Source organism: Schistocerca americana, chromosome 5, assembly GCF_021461395.2.
Source record: "Schistocerca americana isolate TAMUIC-IGC-003095 chromosome 5, iqSchAmer2.1, whole genome shotgun sequence".
In the NCBI taxonomy this organism is placed as follows: Eukaryota; Metazoa; Arthropoda; class Insecta; order Orthoptera; family Acrididae; genus Schistocerca; species Schistocerca americana.
The window spans coordinates 44,164,312-44,187,980 of record NC_060123.1 but is presented as its reverse complement, the minus strand read 5'-3'; the positions used below and the strand labels follow the sequence as shown (position 1 = coordinate 44,187,980).

Here is a 23,669-nt window from a genome sequence, read left to right as displayed (position 1 = left end):
ACGCTAGGGGAAGGAAGTAGTACGCACTACCTGTTAACTGACACTGGACAGATTTTGCCCATGTTTATTATCACTTACTCCCTGAAAATGGATGCACTGATTGAATATCACGAAGAGCAAATCAGGTCTGTAGTTGTGCAGTCTGTTGGAAGACTAACGAAATTTGAATTCTCAGATGTCGCTCTGGGAATTTAATTATTGAAAAGTTCTAGCACATTACAACATTCTGCAACACTGTGAAATTGAACAAGGTCTCCAGTTCATGTTTCTGTGATCCTTATCAATAAGTAAATTTAACACAAATGCTTAGGTTATCAGATATGTACACTCTTTGACATAAAACCCGGAAGGGGCCAACCACTGCAAAGAAGAAATCCGCGATGATCGCGACGTGTGATAAATAACATGGTTTTCCTGATGATTCTCTAAGTCCACCTCCGTGCACAATGTGGCAACGCTATAAGCTGCGGCAATATCTGGAGGAAGTCTTCTCTTCTGTTCCAGCAGTTCTGTGACGTCAACGGCCGCAGCCAAGCGTAAAGACCACGTGTCATCTCAGTGCAACGTCTGGCAGTCGAGACCACTGGTTGTCGGAATTTTTTTAACGCCTTGATCGAATGCTGATTTCATGAGCATAATGGTTCCACAGGTGTAACATATTTCACTCTCTGACACACGGTTGATAACAGTTCCGTCCAATAACATTTTGGCGACATTTCTTGGCAGGCTGTCTGCCAGAGCTCCGGAGGACCCATTTGCTGGCACCCCTCAACGGTTGTGGCGGCAGCTCTCCATTCCCTCGCTCGTCTTCGAAAGAGCCCGCTACCGTTTATTGCCTCGGAGAATATAAAATGCCTCAGAGTCGTTTAGTGATGTTCCGCAAAACATGTCTGTGACTTGCATTTCTCTTGCGGTAGTAATCGAGGGAGACGACCCGCTTTAATATGCGTAGTATTTTATTATACTAACACACAGGACACGGGTGTGGCTCAAACGTAATTTTATAGTTAATGGTCGAATGAAAAGACGTCCCTATATTGCTTAATATTATTCTTTGTTGTTTGTCACTCGTTTCCTTTCCTTATAAAGATGCTACTTTTTTCAAGGTTTCGTATGTTTTCGTCAAGATGTAGTCAGTCACAGCCATGTAATATGTTTTACTGTCGTTGTTCGATTCCTTACCGTACATGAGTACGATAAACTGTGTGAATACTTTGCAGTACATGCTCTATAGTAACGCAGCCACACTGCACATTTTGAGGTCTGTGAATGAATTCCTGGAGAATTCCATGCAGATGGAAAGCGATATTGAAGCTATTCCGATCCAGCACTATAAAGTATTTAAATCAGCAAACGGATGATTTTTGAAGATACCCATGGTGAAATGGAGTTGCTAACGCCGATGTTACACAGTGGGTGCCCACCTGTTATTACAGAGAATTATCAGAGAGGAAGTATATTAATTAGTATTTTCACTTCATAGCTATCCCTTTGACGCGAGAGTCCTACTTGACAAACAACACTCAAATTCGTTTCCCTGACGGTCGATTCGAATCCCTTCAGAGACGATTCTGTACTGAAGCAGATAGGTGTCCACAAAGAGGATAATTATTTCCATTATTGCAGCTTAAAGTGTGCAGCTAACGACAAGCCTAAATGTGGAAAGGTTTTCTTAAGATTTCGTAAATATTATCTCCTCTAGCAATTTGCAACACCATGAAATACAACATAAAGGTTAAGAATATTGCGTGCAATGGCTTTCATTCCAGTTAGAAATGACATCTCACATTGCCCGTGCATTGAAAGTCATGGGTGGAGCTACTAAGCTAAAGAGAAACTGATATCATTGGTTCTCTTTCATTTGAGTATTAGCCGTTGAGCGTGATAACGCAACGTTAAAGATAACAGCAGTAGTTACTTATGTAAAGAACACAATTCCTGGAGACCTGAAATTTAATATCTGTCTCCATCTCTCATCTTTAAGAAGATTATATAGTTTGATTTATGGAAGTGGAAAGGGAATGTGAAGTGAATTTAGCAGGGAAATTCAGGACTACATTGAAAGGAAATGCAATATCACAGGGTTGCCGAATATTTGCAACGATGTTGCTTACCTTGCTATCGGCTGCTCTGTAATTAAATTCTAGTCAGCCCATCTTAGAGAGGCTTTCAGAAGGGAGGAATGAGAGAATTTGGTTTTTATGCACCATTATCACGAGTACACTTTCCCCAAAATACACGAGATAAAACATTTTGGCAGTCTGTACTGAAATCTTACTTCAGTGGAATATAAAGTAATTGCATATCAACCTGGCTTCACACGTCGAACAATTTAAGCCTTGAAATCGACTGTATCTACATGCATCTTGTGCCACATACAAACAGAAATTCACAACTATCAGGAGAATGCTGAAATATGGTGGTGGGGATGGAAGCAAGGAAAACGCAATCAACTAATTATTCGATGCCACGCAGTAGCCAATTCATACTAGGGCTTCGCAAGAGAAGAGACTGTAAATTATGCTCATAAACATAGAAACTAAACTGCCGATATGCAAAACGTGTAGTTATACGCCTCAAGACGTTTTTCACCATGAGATTCATTTATTCAATGTACACTGACTAGCCTGTTCAAGGATTTCGTAATGTTCCCCTCTTGTTTGGCCCCTAAACGATGGAAAGAGTCCATATCTATTTCACTGCATGTCCCTGATGGTTTCTTTGAACTTTTCTAGTGACAATTTATTTGTGTTTTTGCTTGGTACTCGTAAAACAGACCTATGCCTTTTCATATAGAATTGATTTTGACAGAAGACATATGAACTGTATTAGAAATCGAATGTCACAAATGAAACACGCTGGAATAAAGTTATCAAACGTAGTCTGGCATTTACCGATGTAACACTACTGTATAACCAGCAACTGAGCCCTGAGTAAACCGTCATCGTGGTCACAAATTTGTTGGTATGTGTAGCACTGACGGTGTCAGAAGAGCATATTCGACTGTTGAGTAATATACCGTGACTCGAATTTCTCTGTCGTCACAGTGTGAAATCGTCAGAAATTGTTGCAGAACTCGGCCTGCATGACTGGTTTTCCTTAGCCTATTTTCTTATTGGGCTTTTCCTGTTGCCGTGAACACAAAACACTCTGGTAAGGGTTCGTATTCTACATGGTGAACCATCTATAGTTCCATTCTTCCTGATCCCCCGGTCATGTCCATCGGCAGAGCTGGGAGAGTTCTTCTGGGTGGAGGATAACAAGAAAACTAATAACAATAATAAATGGAGTATATCGCGTTATAGTCGAATGTCGACGATGAAAAATTAAAATAATGAAAAATAGGCTGATCATTCAACTGCTGCAATGCAAAGGTTTTCTTTGGGTTTTGCTAGTGACTTCCAATCTGACTACTTTCAGGTAGAGACGGAAAAAAGCAAAGATAAGACTAAAGAGATGCGAATCTCTAGTTTAAGGACATCTGAGCCAGCAGATACACTGTCATACATCATGAGACGAGCACGGAGCCATTTAGCGTAATCTTACTCTTCGTTCCGTTCATATTTAAAAAGAGTGTGTATTTTTTACTCTCTGCCGGCAGCTGTGCCGAGCGGTTCTAGGCGCTTCAGTCTGGAACCGCGCGACCGTTGCGGCCGCAGGTTGGAATGCTGCCTCGGGTATGGATGTGTGTGATGTCCTTACGTTAGTTAGGTTTAAGTAGTTCTAAGTTGTAGGGGACTGACGACCTCAGATGTTATGTCCCATAGTGCTCAGAGCCATTTGAACCATTTTCCCATAGTGCTCAGAGCCATTTGAACCATTTCTGTTCCTTAATCTGTAGCTCTCCATTTATCTTTCTTCTGTATACGTAAATAATTGGCCGACTTTTCTGTCGCCTAATAACCATAACTATCTATTTACCATAAACCTTGTTGGTAGGACTGCTCCTACCCTATCACTGTACCAATTTAATACAGTGGAAACTAACTCGCCATTTCAATTCGCACTAAAGAGTAACGACATGTCTATTTTTACACAATCTTTGCATCGTCTCAAAACAACATTTAATTGTTTCCATTATTTTTGCCAACCAGAATTTCTTCTATCGTACATTGTCGTATTCACTTACCTGGTTTAGTGTTGACCTCTTCTTCTGCAGCCTTCAGCTTATTTATTTTCCGTTATTTAATATGTGTTCTATATAGCAGCTCTCGTCTTGATTTCATATTATTAAAATATTGTCAGACTTAAAGGCTGATGTATCGTTGTTGTAAATATTTTAAAAAATGTAGCCCTAGATGCTATATAATTTCTTTTTGGCCGGCCGGGGTAGCCGAGCATTTCTAGGCCTACAGTCCGGAACCGCGCGACCGCTACGGTCTCAAGTTCGAATCCTGCCTCGGGCATGAGTGTGTGTGATGTCCTTAGCTTAGTTAGTTTTAAGTAGTTCCCATAGTGCTCAGAGCCATTTGAATATGTTATGTGCATTAATGCGGAAATTGTGTGTCCACATATATTACGTTAAATGTCGTTTTTCACCCGTGCTATGCAGATGTTTATTCTGCTAGGTTACTTTGTGTCATGACTTGTTTCTTTGTTGTCACATTCAGTATAAGGAGATTTCCTCATCTTTACCCTGATACTGAAAAATGTTAAAGAAGAGAAATATTATTCTGAATGAAAGAAGGGGAAGAACTAATAGCAGGAAAAGAAAATAAAGTATTCTGACAGTTGACTCGGGCACCAAGTAATCGTCAGTTCTCTAGCAATACAAAGAACTTTATTGCCCACAGAGGTTAGTATTCATAATATTTTTCATTTCACTAATTGACAGGTTTTCAGCTAATAATTGTTCTGGCTGTATTTCCGTAACAGAAGGAGGCACTTCATTCACAACTTGCTCACAGTCAACCATGTAATCTACCACTGTGTGATGTGCCTTACATCTAAACAGCTAAATCTGTGTTTCATAGGTGAATGCGGTATACATTTTACCACTTTTTGCCAGCGGCCTCTGATAGAAGCTGGCTGTGAAGTCTATGTTTACTGATATCTTGACGCCATTGAACTTCGGTACGGGAACGTCTACTACCTTATACCTATCCATTTGTGGTATAGTGACTTTCGCCCCCAAACAACCTTCTGTCCACAAATACTTCCCTCTCGCTTTGTTCGCTTGCTGCAGGACCAATCTTGATTCAAGAATGCTTCAACAAATTACATATATGTTTTACAAATACTACTGACCCTTGGTCCCAATGATTTTGCTTCTGTGTCTAATCTCCTGGCCACGAATTTGACTTTTTGCTTTTCAGTAATGTTTCCAGGAATGATACCCTAGATCTCTCCAATGGAGGCTACCGGGTGTATGGTCCACTTACTAAAGAAATGATGGAAGTTACAACCATTACCATAATTAGCCACGTTACGTACATGAACCCGACCTGCCTTCCTCCCTCGTTCACAACAAATTTCTGGTTTTTGTTTAACTTCGTTTTCAATTTTGTCTTGCATCTCAGGCAGTACTTTTTGCCCCATTTCTCTCAATTTGCCCTGAATCGCAAATGTGTAGCCCTTACATGAAGATTCTACACGTGAAATTATTACGACTAAGGATTTCATGGTCGTATTCGAAACTTTGCTCTTGTCTTACATTACTAATGTCATTATTGGCTGTTTGTATTACCACATTTGGATTCTTGAAATCCTTATTTACCTTTTCGGTTTTATGGTATTTTTTGTTTCATTTCTGTCTTAAAAACTTCTATTTACCCCATTCTTTTGTTTCATAATCTCTTTCCTTACAACATCTCTCACCCTTAGCTTCAAGATTTGTACTGTTATTTTGAGCTATTCCTTCAGTGACTTGGTTAAACACCTCATCCATTTTCTCTATTATGCCATTCCTCCTTATTTTCTTTTAGTGCTTTATTTAATTAATCCTAATTTTCTTTTTGTGCTTTATTTACCACTTTTTGTACTTGCGAAATTAATTTGAGCATAGACCTCAGACCCCGATCGTCATCGTGAGATATTAACATGTCAGTTGATGCTGTACCATGACGTATGTAACTCAACATTGTCTCATTAGCAATGCCAACGTCAGAGACATTTTCTCTGGCATCGTCATTCCACTGAATCATTCCATTTTGACTGGATACTACAAATAGTCGGTTTACATTATGATTGTTAGCCGCTAAATCAACATTTCTGCTTCCCTCGGTATTGGTTAACTCTACATTTCCAGTGGAATCATTCTTGGCTGCTTCTGAATTCTCAATGTTACTATCGGATATTGATTTTTCTTTTCCGGATTCATTACCAAATTAGAATTTACGTTTACACTTTGGTTATTTGTGACTAAATCTGACGTATCATTAAACCCCAAACTGACTTCACTTCCATTTATTTGTATCTAACCGACCGGATCGTTGCTACTACTATGGGACTGAACTCCTCTACTCCTGAGAGCGTATCTTACTTCCTTTTCCCCAGACACTTTACTAATACTAATGTCCCAATTACAAATATTAGACTGCTATATGCAAGAGCAACACTCACACTATTTTCTTCGTCGACTTGCTACCGCTGATTCCCTTGGCTGTGGGCTGCACTGCTCGCTGCACTTCAAACGTGCCGTGCAGTGTTGGCTACACCTGCCACTGCTTGCTGCTGTCTCAGCTGTTGCCCATGACTGCTTCGTTCTGCTCTGCGCGCTGCGCCGCCTGCTAGCATGAAGAATCTTCAAGTGGGGAATTTTAATGTAATCCTGTAGACCGCGCACACAGCGTCAACTTTTATTCTCCTACCATTTCTGATTTACAACGATTACATTGTAACTAAAATTTGATTTTGCGGCATCATTGTTCTAGTTCAAATCAATTCAAACCGTACTCATCCCAGGTATTACGCAGTTGTCCAGCCATTTACAGTTCACACATATCACAGTCCTTACACGGTTCGCTGGTTAGTTACAGCTCACAGTTCTCTCTAATAAAATCTATCCTCATAGTCCCAAAGCACTTCGAGCTGAAAGATTATCCCCACCAGCGATGCTATGTACGGCAACTTGAGAGAGAGAGAGAGAGAGAGAGAGAGAGAGAGAGAGAGAGAGATACGTGCATGTGATAAACCCCTATCCTCTAAAACATCTCTCCTTTATACCTCCTCTGTGTTACTACATATGACGTGTCACTGATCTCATTTGTACTAATATTGAAGTGCAAGCGAGATGCCTATTTGCTTCGCTTCCACCGTTCTGAGTGGAATTCACAAGTTCTAATAATTTTTCACCAACCTGCCGTCTCTTACAGTTGTTGTCCCCTGCGCAGAAAGCAGCACGTTATTTTGAGGTTGTAACAAATTCTTAACGAGGAACTGGTACTATGTTAATAATTAAATTGCCAATTAGTTTGTTTATGCGGGATGTTACTCGCTTTTTATTGGCAGAGCACGGCGAGCTGCACAACTACATTCCACTCAACAGTTACAAATAATTTCCATTCTTTAACAAAATAATGAACTGCGTATTTCCGTAATTACTGTCACACTGTTGTCAACCACATGTCCAAATAACCAAAAATTGCTAATAAACTCTTTGCTGACACCGACTGTGGCAGAAAACATGGCTATCAAATGGTTCATATGATTCTGAGCACTATGGAACCTAGCTTCTGAGGTCATCAGTCCCATAGAACTTAGAACTACTTAAAACTAACTAACCTAAGAACATCATACACATCCATGCCCGAGGCAGGATTCGAACCAGCGACCGTAGCAGTCGCGCGGCTCCAGACTGTAGCGCCTAAAACCGCTCGGCCACTCCGGCTGGCAAAGATGTCTGTCCTCCGACACTACCGAACTAGCTCTCACATTTACAAGCTAGACATTCAAAATTCATTGTTATCTGATACCGTGGTCGACAACGTGTCCGTCCCCCGAGACTGCCGAATCGTCCAAGACTGCCGAACCAGCTCTGATCTTACAGTCGAACCATTTCGCCCACCATTCAAGTTAGGCGCGGTTCGAAGATCGCCGAAGTGCTTCGTCTGCCTTTTCGTTTAGCATACGTTTATTATTCCGCTGGTTATTAATATTTGCGAAATAATGGAATGATAGCACTCTATTGAGATATGCTTTAATATGAAATGCAAGTAAATACGCTGTTATGTTCTTCTAATATTTATAAAATACGATTGTCATTTTGGCGAGCAACTTCCGAACGCAGCTGCCAATGGCGGAGAAGGACCACAATTTAGGCGGTCTTTTTCACGATACCGATACCAAACAAACCATCTGTCACCGATACTTCACACGGCATTACATCTTCCCACTGCTGCCTTCTCAGCTGCTCTAAGAAGAGCTTCTTGTATCTGATTACGATGGCTGTAGAACCGGAAATATTACAATAGGCAGTCGTTTTAGTAGATTTTTTGCCTCTCCTAAGAATTCTGCCAATGAAATGCAGTATCTGGTTTGCCTTCCCTATAACAATATCTATGTGATCGTCCCAATTTAAGTTGTTCGTAATTGTAATTCCTAGATATTTCGTTAAATTGGTAGCCTTTAAATTTATGTGACTTGTCGTACAACAGAAATTCAACGGATTTCATTTCGTACTCATGTGAATGACCTTACACTTTTCTATATTCATACACAATTGCCACTTTTCGCACCATACAGAAATTATACCTAAATCAATTTGCTATTGTTTTGATCTTTTGACGTCTTTACGAGATGGAAACTGACAGAATCATCCGCAAACTAAGAGGCCTGCTCAGATTGTCTTCTAAAACGTTCACTAAGATTAGGAACAGCAGAGGTTTCAAATGGTTCAAATGGCTCTGACCACTATGGGACTTAACATCTGTGGTCATCAGTCCCCTAGAACTTAAAACTACTTAAACCTAGAATGAGATTTTCACTCTGCAGCGGAGTGGGCGCTGATATGAAACTTCCTGGCAGATTAAATCTGTGTGCCCGACCGAGACTCGAACTCGGGACCTTTGCCTTTCGCGGGCAAGTCCTCTACCAACTGAGGTACCGAAGCACGATTCACGCCCGGTACTCACAGCTTTACTTCTGCCAGTACCTCGTCTCCTACCTTCCAAACTTTACAGAAGCTCTCCTGCGAACAATGCAGAACTAGCACTCCTGAAAGAAAGGATATTGCGGAGACATGGCTTAGCCACAGCCTGGGGGATGTTTCCAGAATGAGATTTTCACTCTGTAGCGGAGTGTGCGCTGATATGAAACTTCCTGGCAGATTAAAACCGTGTGCCCGACCGAGACTCGAACTCGGGACCTTTGCCTTTCGCGGGCAAGTGCTCTACCAACTGAGCTACCGAAGCACGACTCACGCCCGGTACTCACAGCTTTACTTCTGCCAGTACCTCGTCTCCTACCTTCCAAACTTTACAGAAGCTCTCCTGCGAAACTTGCAGAACTAGCACTCCTGATAGAAATGATATTGCGGAGACATGGCTTAGCCACAGCCTGGGGGATGTTTGCAGAATGAGATTTTCACTCTGCAGCGGAGTGTGCGCTGATATGAAACTTCCTGGCAGTCGTGCTTCGGTAGCTCAGTTGGTAGAGCACTTGCCCGCGAAAGGCAAAGGTCGCGAGTTCGAGTCTCGGTCGGGCACACAGTTTTAATCTGCCAGGAAGTTTCATATCAGCGCACACTCCGCTGCAGAGTGAAAATCTCATTCTGGAAACATCCCCCAGGCTGTGGCTAAGCCATGTCTCCGCAATATCCTTTTTTTCAGGAGTGCTAGTTCTGCAAGGTTCGCAGGAGAGCGTCTGTAAAGTTTGGAAGGTAGGAGACGAGGTACTGGCAGAAGTAAAGCTGTCAGTACCAGGCGTGAGTCGTGCTTCGGTAGCTCAGTTGGTAGAGCACTTGCCCGCGAAAGGCAAAGGTCCCGAGTTCGAGTCTCGGTCGGGCACACAGTTTTAATCTGCCAGGAAGTTTCATATCAGCGCACACTCCGCTGCAGAGTGAAAATCTCATTCTGGAAACATCCCCCAGGTTGTGGCTAAGCCATGTCTCCGCAATATCCTTTCTTTCAGGAGTGCTAGTTCTGCAAGGTTCGCAGGAGAGCTTCTGTAAAGTTTGGAAGGTAGGAGACGAGGTACTGGCAGAAGTAAAGCTGTGAGTACCGGGCGTGAGTCGTGCTTCGGTAGCTCAGTTGGTAGAGCACTTGCCCGCGAAAGGCAAAGGTCCCGAGTTCGAGTCTCGGTCGGGCACACAGTTTTAATCTGCCAGGAAGTTTCAAACCTAACTAACCTAAGGACATCACACACATCCATGCCCGAGGCAGGATTCAAACCTGCGACCGTAGCGGGCACGCGGTTCCAAACTGAAGCGCTTAGAACCGCACGGCCACACCGGCCGGCACAGCAGAGGGCCCATAACACTTCCCCAGGGAGTAGAGGATATTACTTCTGGTTTATGCAATGACTTTCCGTCAGCTACCAAAAAAATAGGACTTTTGAGGAAGGAAATCTCGAATCCAGTCGCACAACTGAAAGGATACTCCATATGCACCAATTAATTAGAAATCTCTTGTGATGAACGGTGGCAAGAACCTTCTGGATATCTGTAAACACGGAATCAATCTTAGATCCCGTGTTTATAGCATCACTTTGCGTGAACAAAGAATTAATACCGAGATGTACTCGTAAATGTTACAATATCATAGTACGTTCAATGGCATCAATTTTGCGGTAAATTTTAATTTCCGCTCTCCTCTACTGAATGGAAACCGATCTTATTGTTACCTGCATCGTTAATTTCGTAAAGAGTTACTTCGTTGAAAGGCAAAACTTCATGCAGACATGCAGAAACCTCTTCATTGTTATAGATCATCGATTCGTTTTAATTGCAAGTTGCTCCGTACAGTATTTCTAAAATAAAGAACGACCCATTCTGATAAAAGGCCCAATGACAGCACGTCCAAGAATAAAAAACTGTGGGTAGTAACCACACATGCCTGGAAATATACTGACTGGTTAAACCATACGTAATTCCCTGCCTGTTGTAATATTTAAAAGATGTCTTTGCGTCGGGCGTCACACGATGTTTCATCATCCTATAAATGTGTATTTACTCACTTCAAAGTAACACTAGTTTTATGACATAGGGGCTGCCATTATTTATATGTTTTTAAAGTTACTCATTTTACCTTTAAAGACTTACGAGTTTGTTACTTTCTGGGAAGGTTTCAGTTTTCTGTCAATATAAATTCGGATAACATAGATGAAACTCATTTCGTGGGATTGTATGTTGAGAGTCAGTTTTTGGGCAGTCGACTAAAATGGTCAAGCCCATGACCGCATGCTATCTTTCACATCACGATGCTACCATAACGTCACTCTATCCGCTAGTTTAAACACACTGTGTGACATTGCAGGCTACTCACCACGTCAAATGTCGATAGTGGTGGAGTCAAGAAGGCGTCGTCTCATTTCAGTTTATTCCTCAAGTAATACGCCAGGAGTCAGTAAATCCACAAGTGCAACCATACTACTCTGAAACTTTGCCCATTAACAGCAAGCTATTCAGACCGTTTCACTCTTATTTTGACAAACGTAGAAACTGATCATTTATCGAATACTCATCGCAAGCTGGATAAACCAAATAAACCACGTAGAGAGGTGTGGAAAGAATATCAGAAAAGTGGCTATATCACACGGATAGGTGAAATTGCTCTTCCCCGATTTACAGTTAGACACATAATTACGATTTCGGACAATATATGTGGTAATCTGATCATCACATGCCATGCACTGATAGTGATTTCTCAGCATCATGAAAATGGAAAAAAATGTTGCAAGGAGACAGCATGAGAAGATCGACGACAAGGCTCCCCCAGCAGTTGTGGCCTCTATTGACTTTGGTCTAGCGCTTATTCTGCTTTGAATACTCTGCGCATCCCAGCCTCCTTCGTATTGTGTAACCGATCGTAGTTGCCGGAGGACTTAATTTGCTAAATACCTAGACAGATTTTGCCGATCGTTTATTTTCCATCATGTATGCTACATATATACGTCTTCATCCACATTTACATGGCTACTATGGATGTTTCAAGATTTTAAACATGGCTTAAACAGCAACTGTTGAAATTCTTCACGGTAAATGATGACAGCCTAAACAGTTGCAGGATAAAGATTTATTTACAGTTAATAAGGTGGCTGGCAAAAGGTTCGTCAAACCACCTCACACTAATTCTGTATTATTCTACTCTTGAACAGCGCGCGGATAAAAAGAACACCTATTTCTTTCCCTAAGATATCTGGTGTTCCCTTTTCTATTATGATGACCGTTTCTCCCTGAGTACGTCGGCATTCACAGGAGGAAGCTAGTGATTGAAATTTCGTGACAAGGTCCCGCCGCAACGAGAAACGCCTTTGTTTAAATGATTTACACCACAAATCCTGTATCATGTCCGTTACACTCTCTCCCACATTTCCCGATAATACAAAACGCGCTGACGTTCTTTGAACTTTCTCGACGTACTCGGTTAATCCTGTCAGATAAGGATCTGACATCGCACAGCAGTACTCCAAAAGAGGACGGACAAGCGTAGTGTAGAGAGTCTCTGTAGTAGATCTGTGTTCTGCCAATAAAATAGAGTCTTTGGTTCGCGTTCCCCACATTTTCTATGTATCCATTCCCATTCAAGTGGTCCGTGAATTAATTGCTAGGTATTTGGTTGAATTTACGGACTCTAGGTTTGATTGATGTATTGCAAAACCGAAGTTTAACGGATTCCCTTTCACACTCGTATGGATGAGCTCAATTTCCAATTTTCGCACCGTACGGACAGCTTATATAAATCGTTTTACAATTTGTGTTCATCTTCTTATGACTTCACCAGACCAATAACGTCAGCATCATCTGAAAACGATCTAAGAGTGCTGCTTACATTGTCCCCTAGATCGTTTGTCTAGGCAGAGGACCTCTAACTTAGATACGCGCGGTAGACTAACAAACACATTCACAGGGGAGAATGCAGTGTCGGGCATGGCGATTAGAGTACAGAATGAATCGTGATGTATTTTAAGAAGCCAACTGTCTCACGCTGGAAAGCTGTGGTTCAGGATATATCGTTATCGGAAAGAAGGTGAGATTAATTTAAAATTGCATCAAGTCTCTTAATGAACAGATGGTCAAACAGTCTGCTATTACGCTCGTCGGTTTGCGACCTTGAGTTCGACGAAACCCATGTAGTACATTAGATTTTTAGTTTTTTCGGCATCGGAATTTTCTAACGTATGTTACTGCAAAAAGTGGAGAAGTCCGATGAATTTTTGTTAAAATCTGCTTTGGGGGTACAAATGCTAGTCTGCTACGCTTATTCAGAACGACCACCAGCTTTTACTTTACTATCCCTTATCCTCTCTTTGAACTCATAAAAATAGAAAATATATAGAGATCTATTTTTCTGGTGAGATATTCTCTGCGGACTTTACATGCGCTCGATGTGTTCCTTTTACGGAATGCGACCGTTGCCGCCGCCGTCGCCTCTTCACGCCTCGTGTCCCAGTAGTCACTCGAGACTTTTCTTTCTTTTGTTGTATAGACATAAATAGAAGGGTTATAAACTGCAGTCGCATTAAGTCAGGCGACGCTGAAGCAATTAAGTTAGGAAATGTGGCACAGAAAGTAATACACGAGTTCGTCTATATAAGCAAAATACATGACGGCAGCAGAAGTAAAACGGGTATAAAATGTAGACTGGCAACAACATGAATAGCTTTCCTGTGGTGATTAACATCCCAATGTCGAATATAAATTTGACAGTTAGGAAATCGTTTCTGAATGTAATTTTCAGCCTTCCTACGGGTAATTATGGTGTAGGTTGTCATCGCTATTTATAAACATTTCCCATAGCTGGACTTCACCTACGACCAAAGTCACTGAAACTGGAATAATAGTCACTTGGATATTATTTAGTTTTCTATTGTTTTTTACAAGTTTCGGATCGTTTTTTCTTGTAGCCACACCTCATGCCTAAAATCTGGAAACCATATTGTGTCATGCTACACTGGAAATTCGAATCCGACATTTGTGTATGATTCCACCTACGAAAACTTAGAAAAGGTGCAGGCATTGTTTGGCAACTCTGTGTAATAAAAGTGGTAGGTTAATATGGGACTCATTAATGAAGCTACCTTCGATTGGCATCTGTATGAAATGTTCTGAATAATCACACTAAAGATATTACATAGGATTTGTTAAGTAAATTTTGTTGAGTAGCAAAACGTCGTTTCATGAATAAGCTAACCCTGCTCACATGTTTCACATTGCTCGCTATCTACTGAACTACGACTGTGGCAATGATGGAGTGTTTACCAGATAGGGTTGATAGAAGATATAGACAAGATCCAACGGAGAGCAGCGCGCTTCGTTACCGGATCATTTAGTAATCGCGAAAGCGTTACGGAGATGATAGATAAACTCCAGTGGAAGACTCTGCAGGAGAGACGCTCAGTAGCTCGGTACGGGCTTTTGTCAAAGTTTCGAGAACATACCTTCACCGAAGAGTCAAGCAGTATATTGCTCCCTCCTACGTATATCTCGCGAAGAGACCATGAGGATAAAATCAGAGAGATTAGAGCCCACACAGAGGCATACCGACAATCCTTCTTTCCACGAACAATACGAGACTGGAATAGAAGGGAGAACCGATAGAGGTACTCAAGGTACCCTCCGCCACACACTGTCAGGTGGCTTGCGGAGTATGGATGTAGATGTAGATGTAGATGTAATGCCTCGTCAACTTACTTGTAAAGTTTTCACTTTCTAAAATGTTTGCTGCTTCTAAAATAAGATCGAGTTTAACTGCAAAACCTACGTCTTATGAATTCCTTTCACTACTCCTGTAATTGAGCTGCTAGCTGTCACAGTAACTGATGAATCTCAACATACCATGTCATAAATGTCCTGGGAATCATGCTGGAGTTCGTATAGACGACTGCTTCGCAAGTAACAAGTTGCGTAACGAATGAAGCAAGAGAATTTCAATGATCTCTCACAATTTTACAAAGTCGAATGCTTTTCACAGCTGTAGTACTCCTTATCACCGCACCCACGTCTACATTGAACTTCAAACTCCTCTCATCCTTCGACAGTAGTTCAGTATCCCACATCCTTCCACACTGTTTCTTATGGTCGATTCGCCTAGACCCCAATTTTGTCTTCACCATAACTAAATTTTGATCAGAGTCTATATCTGCTCCTGGGTGCATCTTGAATCCAGTATCTGGAATCTCTGCCTGACCTTAATGTAATCTAATTATAATATTCCGGTGTCTCCGGGCATTTTCCAAGTATACCTCTTCCTCTTGTGAGTCTTGAACAGTGTATTTTCTATTACCAACTGAAATATGTTGCATAACTGAATTACTCTTTGGCATCTTCCGTTCCTACTACCAGGACTACACTGCCTCGTATTTTTTCTATTCCTTTCCCTAGAACCACATTCTGTCCGCCATGACTATTATATTATCATGTGGCTTTCAACACCGAATCACCCGTTTAATATACTGAAAAATTTTATCTATCTCTACATCTTTTGTTTGCGTCATCGACATGTGTACCTGTTGTCGGCGTTACTACGAATCTGATGAGAAAAAACCTACCATCGAATTGTTCGTACTAACTCACTCCCCTCCCTAACTTCCTACTCATAATTAGTCCTGCCTCTTTTATACTACATTATACTGCTGTTGTTAACAGCCTACATTCTTCCGATCAGATATCCTTATATTCTTTCCATTTCACTTCACTGGCTCCGTCTGTATCTAGATTGAGTTTTGTATTTCTCTTTACACATTTTCCAGCTTCCCTACCACTTTCGAACTTCTGATACTCCACGCTCCGATTCGTAGAACGTTACCCTTTCGTCTGTTATTCCATGCTTTTCTCATCGACTCCTATCCCATGCGCTGTTCTCTCTTAGAGGTCCGAATGAGAGAGTAACCCGGAATCTTTTGCCAAAGGAGAAATCATCATGACACTTTTTCAATTACGGGCGACATGTCGTGTGGATACACATTAACTGTCGTTAATGCAGGCCTTTCCAATGCCTTCTGCAGCCTCATTCCATTGATACTTGCTGATTCTTACACCCTTCTGGGGCAATATCCCGCCACAAGGGCAAGAGAGTGCCTGAATCTCTGTCTGCTCCTCCTCTCCCTTTGACAATGATGGACGTATTCGGTCGCCTATGTTGATGATTTTAATTCGAAACTTAAGTAGTGGCTAGGTTTAAACCGAAGACTGGGAACATTTTCGTTACTAGTCAAAGATACTGCTACTAGACCAGACGCTATGACACATTGTTCGTTAAATTGCAGTAGATATTCATAAATACAATAAGATAAATAAAATGCATGCAGGTCAGCAGTTTCTAGCGGTATACCTGGATATTCATGTTACCAACACGAGGAGCTTCCGAAAAGGCAACAAATATCAAACTAAGTTATGAGCCACGAGGTTTCTTCGCCAATTCCTTCGATCGATGACACTGTATTTTGTCATGCATAGCATTTCTGCTATTTTGGCACTATAATTGCAGATAACAATAGATGAACTAGAAGTAAAAAGGAGAACAGCTCTACGAAACGCATCATTGATGGCAATGACAATGAATGTTAGAACGCTACAAAGAAGTATAGTAAAAAAGTTCTTAATTGCCAGATTAATTTCTTGGTGTTTTCTTCTTACTGGATGTGAAATTCGGATACTGCAAGACAGGGGAAAATCTTGCTGAAGGCAATAGAAATGCAAACATGGCGGCAGATGCCCAGAAATGGAAACAAAGTTTTAAGTACGCACTAGACACACAAGTAAATAAAGACACAGGTTGCGTGAGTATAGATATACTTGGCTACCTGATGACCGTGGAAAGACAGCAGAGAATACAGATTTCCACATGGTGTTCTTAACTGATATTTATTTTTTACTAAATATCCATAATCCATGCTGGAATACCAATTCGATCATCCCAAATGTCTGTACGTAGTACATTCATTTATTGGGGTTACTTATGATGCTGCAGGAAGCGTGAAGTTTGAATCAGTGCATGATTTCTCATGTTCCGTGAACACGGTTATTATTGGAAGCGAGTAGAAAGCTTCCTCGAAAACTATTTACCTTCTGAAATCAATTACGTCTACGTAATCCCAGAATTCGTAAAGTGTGATGTTTAAAAGTGCCCCGCAATCAAAAAACTTGCATGGAAGTACAAACACCATTAACGAAAGGCATACAAGTCAGCACTTTGTTGATGGAAATCTTTTGCTCAAATGGTGGGGAAAGTGGATAAGCAAGACAATGTTGATAGAAATCTTATGCTTAAATCGTGGGGAAACTGGATAAGCAAGACAACGTAGGCGAGCACTTGGGATGAGTAACGATATTTCTGGGAATCTGCATTTTTTATAAGATATTCAGAACGGAAGATTTTTCACGTCTAAGGACCTTATAATTGCATACATACCGGCAACACAATTTTTATCAAAATTATTTTGATTTTTTGTTACTACAGATGTTTCACTTGACCATGCGAAATACTTTTTTACTGGGTCCATGCATGGAAGCATTTAGTATCTCATGAGAGTGAGATACTATAGGTAATTCTTTCGTTGTTCTCTGGGAGGTCTATTGATACATACAATTACTGACTGTAATAAAAGTTAGAATTCCTTCGTCTGATGTGTGCTTCCCAAGTTTGATATTAAATTCGTCGCTGATTTCATTACTGCTGCTACTTCGTCTTTCTTTGGGCTACACTCCTCCCACATTTCGTGCTTAATTTCCATCTGTAGATGCTTTAATTCTTGCCCACTTTCGCAATATGTGGAATTTTTTCGAACGTGTTCTTCTTTTCAGTGCGTTCCGCTGCCGGGTCTCGGGTTCCGGCGCGGCAGCTACAAGTGTGTGTGCCGCAAGGGCTTCTACTTCCCGGATGTGCACGCCCGCTACCGGTACTTCAACGGCTCCATAATCGAGGAAGAGTACGAGAAGCTGATGATGGTGAGTGCCCAACATACCGTAACACGTACAGAAGATAAGAGTGCTTTTCTGGCGTTTCTCATTTCTGAACAGCCAAGTCCACAAGTTAACTGATGTCCGTTATAGTCGAACATGAAGGGCCGAAACAATGTATGAAATGAAAGAACCCCTAGTTTTTCCGATATTACGACAGCAAAATTTACTAGCTGACAACACACTCACAGTTTCAGGGAATCAATATGGCAACAAAACGGGGATGAGCAACGTCATCTTAAAGCGTTTACTTATTCATTTATTTATCTGCTATTTTGTTTTTGTCTGCTATCTACATAAAATAATCGTAAGAATGTTGTACATGGATTGGCGTGAATAAAGCACATAATATTTTCACATAGTTTCAGATATTTTAGGAATAACTAAGCATTGTGGTACGAGGCGTGTTTTTAGAGTAAGTACCGTTCTGAAATTATAAAAAGACGTGCTAAAATACCTGAATAATTTTATTTTTACTTGGAAGCCTGTACCTTAATATACTTTTCCACATAATTTTCGTTTGTATTGAGGCACTTGTCATGTACCAGTTTTTGAATACCCTCCTCATACTAGTCTACCGCCTAACTTGTTAATCACTGCATCACCAATGTTTGGACTTCGTTATCGTCTTGAAGACGCTGACTGCCCAGGTGTTTCTTCAAGCGCAGGAACAGATGGTAGTCACTGGACGCAAGACCGGGCCTGTACGGAGGATGATCTAGAGTTTCCCGTCGAAAAGATGTCATGAGATCTTTGGTCTGACTCGCCACATGCAGACGGGCATTGTCTTGCAGCAAAGCGATGGCCTTGCTCAACTTCCATGGACTGTTGCTTTGATTCTCGTGTGACCTAGGCTACCCATGTTTCATCGCCCGTGACAATTTGGGTTAAGAAATCATCACCGTCGTTGTGGTACCGCTCAAGGAAAGTCAATGCACTGTCTAAACGTTTGGTTTTGTGCACATCCGTCAACATTTTCGGTACTCAACGAGCGCACAATTTTCGGTAACTCAAGTGCTCAGTCAAAATGCCATACAAAACACTACGAGAAACATTAGGAAAGTCATCCCGCAAGGAGGAAATCGTAAAAGCGTCTCTCACCTTATTCTTCACTTCCTGCACCAAACTTTCATTAACGGCCGAAGGGCGCCCACTCCGTTGTTCATCATGCACATTTGTGCGGCGATCTTTAAATGCTCTCACCCACTTTATTACCATTCCATCACTCATAATGTTTTCTTCGTAAACTGAAAAGAACTCACGATGAATATCGATCGCTATTAGGCCCTTAGCACTAAGAAATCTTATGACAGCCCGTACTTCACAGTCGGCGGGACTCACGAATGTCAGAGGCACCTTAAACACTCAGTACACAACGTAAACAAGGAAGAATCAGACTGCAATGGTGTCAGTGCGTCGATTACGGTACAGGATGTCAAGTAAAAATAATATTGTTGAGATATCTTAGTGCGTCTTTTTTTAATTTCAAAACGGTTCTTACTTATAAAACACGCCTCGTAGTTAAGGGGGGAGAGGGTTAATGTACTTACAACAACTGTACTAAAAATAATAATAACTAAAAAGCGCTGCATACTACCATTTGGCCACCTAACCCACAGAAAACTGTTCATCCGGAATCCAGAAGGCATTAATAACTCACAAATTTTGTAATTTATAATTCTGGACTACACTACTACAGCATTATACTACACAGCACTCTACTACACAACATTACACTATACTGTTGTTCTTTGTATTAAAAAAAAGCTGTATCTCTCATTTGTCTGGATGGTTATCTCCCGGCGTGGTGAGCTGCAACTCAGGATTCTCAGGAGCTATGTTATCCTAGGAGTGGAAATTTTGAGATGGCTGTCATGCTGTCGAGAAGACCATCCTGGTCCACCCCGAGGCTCGACTCCTCACTGCTTCCAGAAGATTGTTGTTGGTGGATGTTCTGCCATGGCGCGTCTCGTTGTCATGACTTATGGCCTTTCCTTGGTTGTGTCTCAGCCATGCAGGCTGGCAGTTTGTGAGCTGATATTTTAGCTGTGACCGAGTTCAGCTTATGTCGCAGTCCCTCATTCCTTATTATGCTAGAAACCGTAACATCTCCAGGTGAGTTCCTATTCTGGTCTGCAATACCTTGTCTAAAGGCACTGTCCCAGACGATGTGATCCCGGTTGCCGATTGCTCCACATTCACAAGTGTCTGTGGTGCGTCTGCCGTATTTTAGTAAGTAGATGGTATACAGACCATGACCCGGCAGGTAGTGCATAGCTCCCTTGGTCGGAAGGAGTATTTCGTTCTTGATCTTTCTTTTGTGTTAGGAAGGATGTGGCAGGTTCTGTTTCTGCCCCGTTTCTGGCCTGTTTCTGTCCTGTTTCTGCCCTGTCCCAGATGTCTTGCCATTCTCTATCAGTGCATGCTTTGATTTCCCTATTCGATACAGCTCTTGAGCTCTGTATCTCCTTTAAATCATCATATTCGCTCGTTTTGAGCCAGCGTTGTGCACCTCTCCTTCTTTCTGCTGGGTCAAGAAGTAGAGAGCCTAATACCACCCGCAGCGCCTCAGTCGGTGTTTTTCACATCAGTACACTCCTCTGTGCTCGCCGTAGCGCCTCTGCTGTCCTTATCTACCTCAGAACTTACGTCCCACAGTGCCATTTGAACCATTCTGAACCTCTCCCGTTCCATTTGCAGACAGAGAGAGGGAAAAACGACTACCTGTACACTTCCGCATGAGCCCGAATTTTTCTGTAATCTCCTCAGTATCTCAAAAGTATATCTGACAAAGAAGTCATACAGACAAAAAACAAATATATTATAAATGTCAGAGTTTCCATTTTATTCAGCTACACAAAATATTAGTCACACGACGTTCCATGGAAGTTATTTAACATCGCATTGACTGACTGTTTCATTGGTTCATGGTGGAATATTTTACACATTATGTAATGAGCACATACAAAAATTGGCATAGTATTCCACAGTATCTATTACGTGATACGCAAACTGGTTTCCAGCTATTATGCCATCATCAAATGCACATATAGGTATGTGACGCAGTGAAATTTTGTTGGATGAAAGATTAAGAACAGGTCCATTTACAGAGTGTCTTCAATTCGAGAGATGATGAATGTTAATGATAGGTATAAAACAACAGGAATTATTTCAGTGTAAATGCAATATAAGATTATTTGACTAACATATATCTTAGATAAATAATGAAAAAGTTGATGATTTTCTTAAGGATAAATATCGAACTGACGGATATCGTATATGTAAAGAGTGTGAAAAGAGATGCCAGAAAATTAGAATTACTTGTGAATGTGAAACAAATGTTGCCAAGTGTACACTCAAAAAATACCAATAATTCATGAAAATATTTTGTCTGCTAAAGAAGAAAAAATCAGAACAATTTTAGGCAAATGGTAAATGATCTAGATTTCTCATATTGTATAATAAAAATAAAAAAATAATATATAAAATTTAAATTAAATAAAATAAAAATATAAAATAGAAATAAAATATCGTTAATAAGACAATGTTTTCGCTGGGTGTCAGATTCTTGATACATGAAAATCTTTATAAATTATTATAGCTAAAATTGTTCAATTCCATGGTCATTTACTTCCTTGCTTATCTTAGACTGTGGTGAATAAGTTAAAAGATAATAGGATGGTAGGATATTTTTGTAGGTTCTATGTTATTTTTTTCTATACGGAAAAATTACATAAATCGCGGAATTCTGAATGGTTTTTTCTGATTTGCCTCATTTTTTCTTAGAATAAAATGAGGTGGAATGTACAAAAATATCCTACTCTGAACGGTTTAAAGAATTAAATGGTGAGCCTATGATGTGAGGCTGAGTCCATAACGACTGTGCTCTCTTTATTCTGCCATATTCACTTAACTGGCTTTGAACTGCTACATGATCTTGTGTAAGAGATAGAGTTTGTTGCTAAAAGCCTCACAAGCTAAAGAATATCCTTGTCCCCCTTCCTCTGGTTTTCTGTCTCAATCTTGTTTCTGCTGAATGAATATTCTCACTCAGCAGATATACTGTGTCGAGAGCGTGACCAAATTGCGACATACCAGCTTGATTTCTGTTTCCGTCTCTGTCTTGGCATGACTAGTTTCTGCCAGTGGTCATGTTAGTGAGTTTTAATAAATATTTCTTATTTCCTACATTTTACTATTCTGCGCTGTAACAATACAAAATATGTTACGAAGTATGATTTATAAATACTTAACCGCAACGTCAGAATGAAAATAGACACGGATGTAGCTAGAAGGTGCTTTGTTGTAACGAAATTTATGTTATAAGGAAAATTAAACAGATTTTTTCTTTCCTTATGTCACGCAAATTTACAGCCAAACTGAAATTGGTGGGATTTCAAATAGCAGCAACTGTTATTAAGAAAAATCGCAAGATAAATGCTAAATATTAAATTGTAAAACAATAACAGACATTGAAGCATGGAGATAGAAAAAATAAATTTTCATTTAACATTATTTACTCACAAATAAGTACATTTGTATATGAACTGTACCTGTGTACCTCACTCGGTTACTAATATGGGATAAGGATGCGTTTCCTCGCTTTTACATAGTCTGGAACATATAAAAATTATACTTACCAGCTTTCTCAACCATTTCACATATGTTTTATCTCTGAATGCATACAGTTGCAAAATTTTTGTGGATACTTTTGATCTAATTGCAAATTGCAGCTCTTAATTTCTTTTAAATTAATTGCTTTGAAACATTGTAGTTTCTTCTTTCTTTCTGATATTACAGCTGTATCAGATTTTGAAGACATTAATTACTTTGTTAGTTTTACTTCTTTACTCATTATTCCTCTAAAATTCCATTTGGTTATTTTCAAAGATTCTCGAGTGCTTTTATTCTTAGCTTTTTCCCCAGTTTGTTCGTCAACAAAAGACCACTCCATTTTTCTACTTAATTTTTTTTGAGTAATGCTATAATTCTCTCTTTACAAGATACCGACCTGTAGCCATGGTAGTGCGACGTAACGCGCTCTTTCGTACATCGACAGCGGTTTTGCAACATAAATTGTCCACCTACCTCGATACTGCTGCAGATCTGCACTCGTAACTCCTGACGGCAGCTACTTAAGAGATCTCAGAAATGCAGTGTTGAAGAAACTGAGATTTCATAACTACACGTCGGAGGCCGCTATAGGTACAAAAAGCTGAAAACAGCCTTGTGAACTCTAAAGAATAAATCGGAAATGGGTTGCTGCCCAAATTTCTAAGTTCATAGGTCTTTTTAAACTTGTATTAGGATCTTTTTATTCCTGTTAAGCAAGATCATCAGCCCACATGTGTTCAAATCATTAAAGCTCCTGTTCACAGTCCTTGTCACACTCAAACAGCCAGAACTTTTCCAATCCAATTCCGAAATCATTTACGAGAGTAGCACAGTCAATAAACTGCTATTTACTTTTGCACTCGGCATTCAGTGGTTCCCGTACATAAAGTATTTGCTCGCCATAAATACTTAGTAACAAATTTAACTTAGTACCCCCACGCTTTTAGTTCAGAGTTTACACACGCGATTTTCTCCAGAACAAAATATCTCTCGACTCTAA

At 40.6% G+C, this 23,669-nt stretch overlaps 1 protein-coding gene across 1 annotated transcript in view; it reads left to right on the top strand.

Moving 5' to 3' along the window:
* LOC124615633 (probable G-protein coupled receptor CG31760) overlaps positions 1-23,669 on the top strand; it is a 611,636-nt gene that overhangs the window by 289,909 nt on the left and 298,058 nt on the right. Inside the window, exon 3 of the mRNA XM_047143641.1 lies at positions 17,900-18,043. Coding sequence (XP_046999597.1) covers positions 17,900-18,043 — 144 coding nt within the window. The remainder of the gene's footprint in view (positions 1-17,899; positions 18,044-23,669) is intronic.